This window comes from Morone saxatilis, unplaced genomic scaffold (genome assembly GCF_004916995.1).
Source record: "Morone saxatilis isolate NCDOM2014 unplaced genomic scaffold, NCSU_SB_2.0 Contig16, whole genome shotgun sequence".
NCBI lineage: Eukaryota > Metazoa > Chordata > Actinopteri > Moronidae > Morone > Morone saxatilis.
Window position 1 is genome coordinate 14094677 of NW_023339718.1, and position 9225 is coordinate 14103901.

Below are 9225 nucleotides of genomic sequence, written 5' to 3' on the forward strand. Positions count from 1 at the left end.
CAGGAGTCACTCGAGAGTTCAAGGCATCCCACGTATCCGTTGGTTGTCGTTCATTCGCCTCATGCTGTTCACTTCCTACAGAGAAGGTGGCTGGTCATAACAAACGAGTAGTGCTGCCATCTCTCTCTTTCTCTCTCTCTCTCTTTCACACACTCACACACACACACACACACACACACACACAACTCTCACAGATACACACATACACAAATACACACACTGTATATTAATACTAATAACTGGTATACCTACCTCAGAACACGAGAATTACCTGTCAGTTTATCTGGAGATTAAACAGATTGCTCCCCTCCTCCACTGTTAACTTTCAGTGCCTGTCCTCCTACTCAAAATAAATCAAAAACAAACATGTATACACACATAAAATATGTGGTTATTATCAAGCTTTTTCTCTCATCTTACACATTTGTTGCTCTGTCATTCCATTGCCAGGAGGAATAGTTGGAATAATACTGCTGCCTTATTGCAATAGACTCTGGATTGGAGAGTTTGTTCTACAGCTCCCACAGTGCAACAGCAGAGGTGTCTAAACACGATGTAAATCCGTTTCACTATATTCTTGAGACTTGCCAGAGTGCCAGCAGCAACAGACACATGGAACTATTTGACAATCCTATTACCTGATGCTACAGTTGATTTTATACACTCCTTGTGGGAAGTGTGTCTCCGTTTCTCTGTGCCACCACTCCACATCAGCACTTATAGCCCCTCCCCTTGGGGGTTATCCCACAAGCTGTTGGCACAACTTTGACATATCATCTCATAAAGTTGATATGGTTGACATGGCAAACAGCAGCTTATTATTAAAAGTCCAATATTAAGTTTAGCAGATAAATGCTCCACTATGTTCACAAGACAGTCTCTAACTTACTGAGCAAGTGTAGTGTTCAGGGGGGTTTTAGAGCTTTTTGCTGAAAAGAGCTGCTTGCTGCAGAAAACACTAAAGAGAGAACCAACACACAGTTAAAATGCAAGCTGTAAAAAAAAAAAAAAAATTACAGAGTTGAAAGACATAAACCTGAGGAGACCTGTAGAGTCTAATACAATTTATTTTCTTTGGTTATTTGGTAAGCGAGCCCTTTCACATTACACATTATCATTTGATTTGTTGATATGAAATATTAGTTAATATTATGGGGAATACACTTTGCTTTCTTGAGTTCATTGAGAAGACAGATATCATGTCTAGTTCAAAACATTTACCTCCAATACCTTAAAGGCTCAATAGTAGGGAAGTCACTGCTCCCAGCTGTTGTTCCGAAAGAGATAGTCATATGCATAAGTCTAGCTTTTTCCCACTGCTTCCAGTCTTAATGCCAAGCTAAGCTAATCATCTCCTGGCTCTAGCTCCATACGTGACACAGAAGAGAGAGCAAATAAATATATTTCCCAAAATGTTGTGCTACTTCTTTTTATGTTTTTCATGAACATTTGACAATTTAGGAGGAAGTGGATGATAAAATTTTGATATATCAATACAACTGTTGCACCAGGAGTGTTTTCCTGAAAGTAAAATCCCCTCTCTATGTCATCCGTACTTTGATTAGAGCAGTATTTCAAACACAAGAGACGTATTTTAAGACAGATGCCAGTTTTAAATTCTTATCTGACACTAATGAGGTCCTTAATGGCTCTAACACTTGGCACAAAACGTAGAGGAAAATGAAAAGCAGCCTGCGGAGGAAAGCAGATCAGACTTTGGGAATATGGGAAGAATTGGTTCCTTGATACAGACAATTAGTGCAAGCAACAGAAAAACGTGAGGCTCTGTAAGGGGCGTTTAGAGCTTGAGGAGCTTTATAATGAGAAATAATTACACACATACATCCACACACAGGAAGTAAGCACTAACACTTCAGCTGTACAGTGTCACCCACCCTCCCTTGCATTAACTTAATGAGGAAGGAGACTGTTGAAAACCTCTATGTGTCTATAGCTCAACAAAAATAGACTTTATTAAAGCCAATGCTGCCAGATCAGACAGTATCTAATCAATATTTCTTGTACAGGCTTTTTCACAGGCAAGTTTCAAATTAAAGTTCCTATTTCACTGTACTATAGTCGTGTGCCTCACGCATGGATGGAGGGAAGGTCACTAATTTTTGCATCTCTTTTGAAGCATCGTTGATGACAATACTGAGCCTTAAATTCTGCAACCATGAAATTTGAATGTAATAAGCATCTTTGTCCTAGAGGAACACCCAAAAAATATTCCTCATGTCCTAATTCATATTTACACTGACACTGAAGTGTTTACTAATTCCTATGTATGGTGGCCCTGAGGTGCAAAACACAACATTACAGAAAACAATGAATTTATTTCAGGAAACAACAACAACATAACACAACATATTGTATGATTCTCCTTCATAAAATAAGTAACGCTGGTTTTGATTATTTTACACGTGTAATGCCTTCATACACAAATCAAAGGTTTGGCAGTGAGTAAAAACCTTTTGCTACAGTATACACAACAATCTAGTTGCACTTAGTTTTGGACAGAAACTCTAAAGCTACTAAAGTGGCATCACTTTCTTTTGAACAAGGCTGCTAGGGGCACTGTCACAAAAGTGAATCTCTCAACTCTGTTTTTTTTTCAGTGGGACTGAACCATGTGAGAGACTGTAAATGCAGTGCGACCACCAGCGCAAGGTGAACACAAAAGAACAATTTTCTGTACTTTCGTCTTTGTAAAGCTACTGTATCAGAGAGTGACACCATTGGCATCCAATGAGACTTACAAATAACAGCAAAAAATCAGCAGGTACTTCTAGTTTTAAAATTCAGAAAACGTTCAGAAATTGTTTATGATGTGTTATGTAAGGGTCACCAGACCGAGCCAGTTACTCAGACTGGACTTTCCTTTCATTACATGTAGATTACTAGATTATTCAGTCTCATGTACAGTATTTTCACTATTCTCACAATAACATGCTTATGTAACATTTTGTTAGTAACACGGCTGCCTTTACAATTTGCTAATTTGATATTTTACACTTTCACACAAACACACACACACGCACACACTGGCGAGCTATCATGCAGTAGGGAGGTTCAGTGTCTCGTCCAAGGAGACCTAGACATGTGGGCAGGAGAAGCTAGAGATCGAGCCACTAACTGCCAACCCTGAGATTCGACATGCTCTGCTTACCTCTGCCGTACCTTCCAATGTCTACTTTCTATTTAATTGTGGCTGTATTTTCCAAACTATGCAGTTGTCAAGCCACGCCAAGCTCTCAGCTATTTCTATTTCATTTTTAATTTAGGAAATCAGGGAAATCAACAATCTGCCCCCTTTCACCGCCAATGGGGCCAACTGATAAATTATGATGATAAAAACTTTTTCCTAAATCTGTGTGGAGTGTCTGCAAAAAAAAGGAACCCCTTCAATGCATAGCTTTCTGATTTTAGAGCTGTAATTTTTGTCAATCAATTTGAAACAAGCATCAATGATTTCATCCTTGATTTGTTTGGATCCTGGCTCTGGTTCTTTCTAGCTGATGTTGCCAACCTATAGACCTACAAATTCTTACAAAGGCATCGATTTCCTCGTGGCAAACTGCTATTCAAGAAAGCAGCACCAGGCCTTTGAACCTCTCAGCAAAATGACATGTGTAGCAATCTGGAAACAGACTACACTGTATGCAATAGTCATGTCCCCTGGTTCATGGCCTCTGGTGAACTGTGCTTCTCTCTGGAATCAATAACCAACCTGACACCTGATGGTGAGAGGGATAGTTTGACAAATATACACAGCTAAATCTACTGGTCTTTACACACATACACACACACACACACACACACACACACACACACAAAGACAGAGACACAAGTTCACATCATCAATGCACATCCATAGTCGCTGTGGAAACCATTCAAACCAGTGTAGATGCTCTCCAAATTATTTAAAGGGTTTGTGTCTATCTGAGAGTACAACAGGGAGAGAGTGAGGCAGTGTGTTATTTGTGTGGTTGCATTGTGGCTCACTGTGGGGGTGTGATACTGCAGGTTGCTGGCAGACTCTCTACTGCACAGAAAACAGTGAAGCGCAAGAGCAACTGATGGAAGGCCTTCGCTCACTTTATCCCACCAAACACTCGCACAGGGATTAAAACCCAGGATCATACTGAACTCTGAAAATTTAGGATCTACACAGCCACACCACACACACACACCACCAACACACACACACACACACACACAGCCTCACGAGCCAGGCGAAATGTCATAGTTACTTGGTTTATTCCTCCTGTGTGCATGGCTATGTAGTTAAACAGCTACACAGCACACAAGGTTTCAGCTGAGGGCAGATTGAAAATAACCCTAATTAAACATCACAGCTGTAGTGTGAGAGTGAGACAGGTGGAGGAGAGAGAGTGAGACAGGCGGTGTGAGTGTGTAACAAGAGAGGAGAAAATAAGACATCATAACTGCCAAACTCTGTAACATCAGAGGAGACAGGTTTTACGCTTACATCAGTGCCAATATTAGCGGTTGGAACCATATTATGTAATTTTCATCATCATTAATAACAACTCAGAAATGAAGACATAATCTTTCTGCTTTATGTATGACTTGATTTAAACCACACCCCTATTAACCACACCATGTCCTTGCTTTCCTTAAGCCCCTTCCCTATTTGCATACATCTGGAATGAATTGTCTTTACACATACTGTACATTTAAAGAGATATGAATCTACTGTATAAGTAGGTGGGAATCTGTGGAGATGAAAATGTTCTGAGTGATGATGATGATTGGTGGCTATTTCTGACCTCTCTTATGATTAATTGTGCATCCACTTAGTGTCTCCTTAATACTCGCTCAAACTGTAAAAAGTCAATGCTCTCCAGTGTACCCCTCCCCCTGCATTTTGGTGGGCATGGTGCCTGTGCACACACACACATGCACACAGTCCCTGAGGCCAGCAAAAAACTGGGATCAGAAACAGAAATCATTCTGTTTTCTCTGTGACTGTACTTTCATGAAGTAAAGGAAAGGGTTGTTGTATTTTCTAACTGTAAGAAGATTGGCTGTTTGATTGTTATAATAATAAGTATTGATGATATACTTGTGACCATCCAATATTTTTTTCTCAATGAAATTCATGTGCAAATGGTAATTCAAATGTTTCCTAGCAACAAGATCGACCTAACTGTTGGAGCAACAATACTGAGGCAACTTCCAGGAGCTCAGTCACCAACAGATTTGCCTAAAATATTTCCCTTCCTTTTACTGCTTTGAAATCATGACGCCTTAACCCTGTGTCAGCACAGCAGGATTCAGCAGTGGGTCTGTGATTATAAGTTAAAGTTGCATGCATTGCAGAGCTTCATTTAAAATAGCAGTTCAGATCTCAAGGTTTCTAAAGACACTGTGTCACACTGCAGTGTGTGCAAATATGAAGCACAAGACATCTAGAATATTAATGTTACGGCTGTAAAGCATAGCATCCTGGGAATGAATATTTAATTAAATGTAAACATAATAGAGATTTATTGCAGTGCTGGATGAAGAAAGTATAAAAATATACATGTGATACATGTGGTAGAATGAAAATCTTTATAGCATTCATTGGGTTAAATACAAGAACCTGTTGCTTCCCCCTGTCAGGGCTACAAAGAAACTTCAACCTTCTTTGATTAATTTGCATGCACAAAGCGGTGTTCGGAACTTAATTGTCTTTATGATGAAAATGTGACGGACTATTAGGTTCACACTCAACAGGTCACAAATCAAGCTTATTTTGTTGTTGAAGCCAGCAAATTTCATGACCAGAAGAGAAAAAAACTGGTCCAAATAGCTGAGACAGTTTGTTTTGAATTGGAAAAAAAAGACATGTGAGAAATCACTGCTCCCACCAGCCTGTTCCCATTTGCACAATCTCTGGGGGATGGTCACCTGCTCAAGATGCACTTGAAGCTCTTGGCACTGCAGGGCTTGTTGAAAGTGTGGAGAGCAGAGAGGCTGAGCTGCTGCAGCCACTTCAGTCCGGTGCTGCATGAGCCACTTTCTCTTTTTACATGGGCGTCAGTTTGAGTGTGATGGAACTATTTGATCTTGTGGTTTTCATTATTGTGAGCAATAATCAATATAAATCTACGTGGAGACCATTATCTAAATAACACAACATATAAGCTTCCAGAAATGTACAGTGTGTCTGTTAAGTGTTACCATACAACCAGCGACTGCACCACTTTCTCCCCATCATGCTGTCAGTGGGCTTTGAGCAGCTTTCAGGAAGTTGTACCAGCAGATAAGAAACCATGTGTGAACTTTGATCCGAGTTTAGTACTCAGACATCCCCTCCTGCTTTGTTTAAACCTCTCACCTGTTTCTCCAACGCTTCCTTCCCGGTGGTGGACATCTTGGGCGCCGGCGCGCGCTCGCAGGTGCATCCTTCCAACAGGTAAATCCCGGCTGGTCGCGCGCTCTGCTCGTTCTCGAAGTAGAACAGTACATTCTGGTAAAGAGCGAAGAACTTCTCGTGCCATCGGCTGTTCTCCGCCGTCTTCTTGCTCAGGTAGCCGCGCTTCGTCCCCTCTTTACGCGCGACCACCGACAGAAACAGCGCGTGCCCTTCGTTGTAGCGGACGCTCTTCTGCATTTTTGTTGTACGGCTTGGAAGAGAGAAGACAGTGGAGGGGGAGAGCGGGAGGAGGGAATGTGAGCTTTCACCGTGAGCCCATGGTCGCCGGGGGTCGCGTGTAAACTTTCCCACCGAGAGACGCGCGGCTCAGCGGCGCCGTGGCGCACGGAAAAGTTGCCCCTCCGACGGGAGCGCTTCTGTAGATGAACTCATAGTAAAGATGTCCGAGTCCCAAGAGCACTAGAATTAATCCATACTGCTCGCAGAAAAAAAAAGAAAAAAATAAGCGCGCTTCTATAAATAAACAACAACTAACAAGCAGGAGAAAGCGAGAGGCGTGTCGTTCACAAAGGGGAGAACCCTCAAGTGGACAGACAGTGGCAGAATCACAGACCCGATAAACTGTAATCGGCTTTGACAGTGGTTAACTCTCTCTCTCTTTCGCACACAAACACTCACGCCCACTATGTCTCTCTATCTTTCTCTCTCCCCTATGATGCGCGCTGATCTTGGAGTTGGCGGAATTAAAGGCGGAGCGTGTGTGAGTGTGTTCGAGAGTGGGAGTGAGTGAGTGAGAGGGATAGAGATGTAATGCAGATTTTATCAGCTGTACTGTTGTGATTTGTTTCTGCATTATTAATAGCGTTGGACCAAAGAGCACGCACCAACGAATGCATTAATGGATTTAGAAAAAAATTTAAATGAATACAATATTAAACCCTGACAAATGCCGGTGTAAGTCCACAGTTTAATGCTTTCTCAGGTTCAAATGTGTCCCCTTTTCGCTTTCTGCCTCACAAGAAATGCTAAAGTTATTATTTAAAAAGGTCAGTTTAGCTGATTTTACACATAAAACTCGGTTTACAAATCTTGGGGAGGACTACTGCAAAAAAATAATAATAGAAAAACAAGTGGTATACAATAAAGCCTTTTGTGGCTCCAGAGGAAGTTGAGCATACTCTGATAAATTGAGGCTAAAGACTACATTAGCCACTCACATAGCACACTTGACTCCCCAACCGAACCATGGCGCCTCATATGAAGAATGGCTGAAATGCTGCATCGATTTAAAGTTCTCTTTTTAGGGTCAAAGAGCAGGAAGTGTGACAAGTTTGTCTTTTTTTATTTATTTATTTAATCACCAAACACTCTGATGTAAATCTTGATCAGCTGGTATTAATTGATGTTATCATAATTATAGTACATTGGTGAGACAATGGTGAGAACCAGAACCTGAGATGGTTAAAATCATTTTCACACACCATTGTGTTGTACATTAGCAAAAAAAGAGCAGCAATAACCTCTCTACTCCATCAGGAGTCCTTTCTGAAACAAGTGTGACTTCTGTGAACAAGTATATTCTTCTTAGAGCATGCTTGTTCACTGACAGCTGGATTCTCTGGCGTCAACTACAGCGATATTAAGAGTTTGACTGCAGCCACTCCTTGAGGGATGATCTGTCCGAGATCCTCCAAAGATCTGAGAGAAGTTTCTTATTCTTCCTAGAGAGACAAAAACAAAAACAAGAAAATGTTGCTTAAACAAAATATTGTATATAAAACTACTATATCCTCACATGGCCTTGTACGTGTTGAGGATAAATACATTCACACACAGCTGTGTGAGAATACAATAAAATCCCTGTTCTTAACCTCCGACCAGCAACTCAACTGCTCTGTGTACCATTATTGTGTACTCAGCATGGCTTCGCTCCAACAAAGGACAAACATTTCATATAGGGAGGATTACAGTGATGGAGAGGTATGGCTCTGTGTGTGTGTGTGTGCTGACATATATTTCATATGGTGAGGATTACTTAGGAAGAGACTAAGCAGCATTCAACTCCCAACTGGCTGTCTGTTACAGAGGGAGGAGATGCCGTGTACAAATTTACAGACAGAAGACTGTATTTGGAGAGAGTGCAATATGCTGAGAATTTGACAGCAAAAGACTAAGAATTTGCCGTATTTCCGCTTCCTAACTCAATTGTAAGCTGAACATCTCTGCACTGACAGTTTATGGTTCATCCTAATAGAAAAACCTGTCTACATCAGCATAAAAAAACATATATTTTCTCTTCTTTCCCTACTACTGTGCTCTTGTGCATTCATCTTAATAAATACAAATAAATTAGCCAAGGGGAAAACTTTATAACATAAACCTGCTTGTAGGTCTTGCTTTCTTCTGTGAGACTCCTTGATCTCATAAACTCTTTGCTGCACCAGTAATCTGCACCCAGTCTGATTTTCCAGGAATATTGGTACATTTTCTGGTTCAGACATGTTAGCACAAGAATCAAGTCAAGTTCATTTGAGTGTTAAAGCTTAAATAAACGCTGCCTTGAATTTTATTTCTTCATGACACACGTTTGGTTCTTGGCTCCATTAGTGCTTAACACAATCAAAAAACTCTCCAAAATAACAGGAACAGGATATTTTGTGATTTATGAGAAGGTTTAAAGCAGTATTTAGTGTTTCACTTCCATAAAATTGTGAGACTTGTAAGAGACAGATTAACAAAGAAAAATTAAGATAAAAATCAAAGCATCAGAGGCAGAGATATTCAGACTTTTAGTACTTAATATGGGTCAGGCCCCAAAAATACTGGATCCTACATTT

The 9225-nt window shown here is 40.7% G+C and overlaps 2 protein-coding genes across 2 annotated transcripts in view; both read right to left on the reverse strand.

Moving 5' to 3' along the window:
• rasgrf2b (Ras protein-specific guanine nucleotide-releasing factor 2b) overlaps positions 1 to 7063 on the reverse strand; it is a gene marked incomplete in the record, with an annotated part of 40627 nt that extends 33564 nt beyond the window's left edge. The window contains 1 exon segment of the mRNA XM_035659211.1: positions 6350 to 7063. Within this exon segment, the coding sequence (XP_035515104.1) occupies positions 6350 to 6625 (276 nt within the window).
• A 700-nt stretch (positions 7064 to 7763) lies between these two features.
• Positions 7764 to 9225, reverse strand: part of msh3 (mutS homolog 3 (E. coli)) — a 37754-nt gene continuing 36292 nt past the window's right edge. The window contains 1 exon segment of the mRNA XM_035658253.1: positions 7764 to 8109. Within this exon segment, the coding sequence (XP_035514146.1) occupies positions 8028 to 8109 (82 nt within the window). The 3' untranslated portion in view covers positions 7764 to 8027.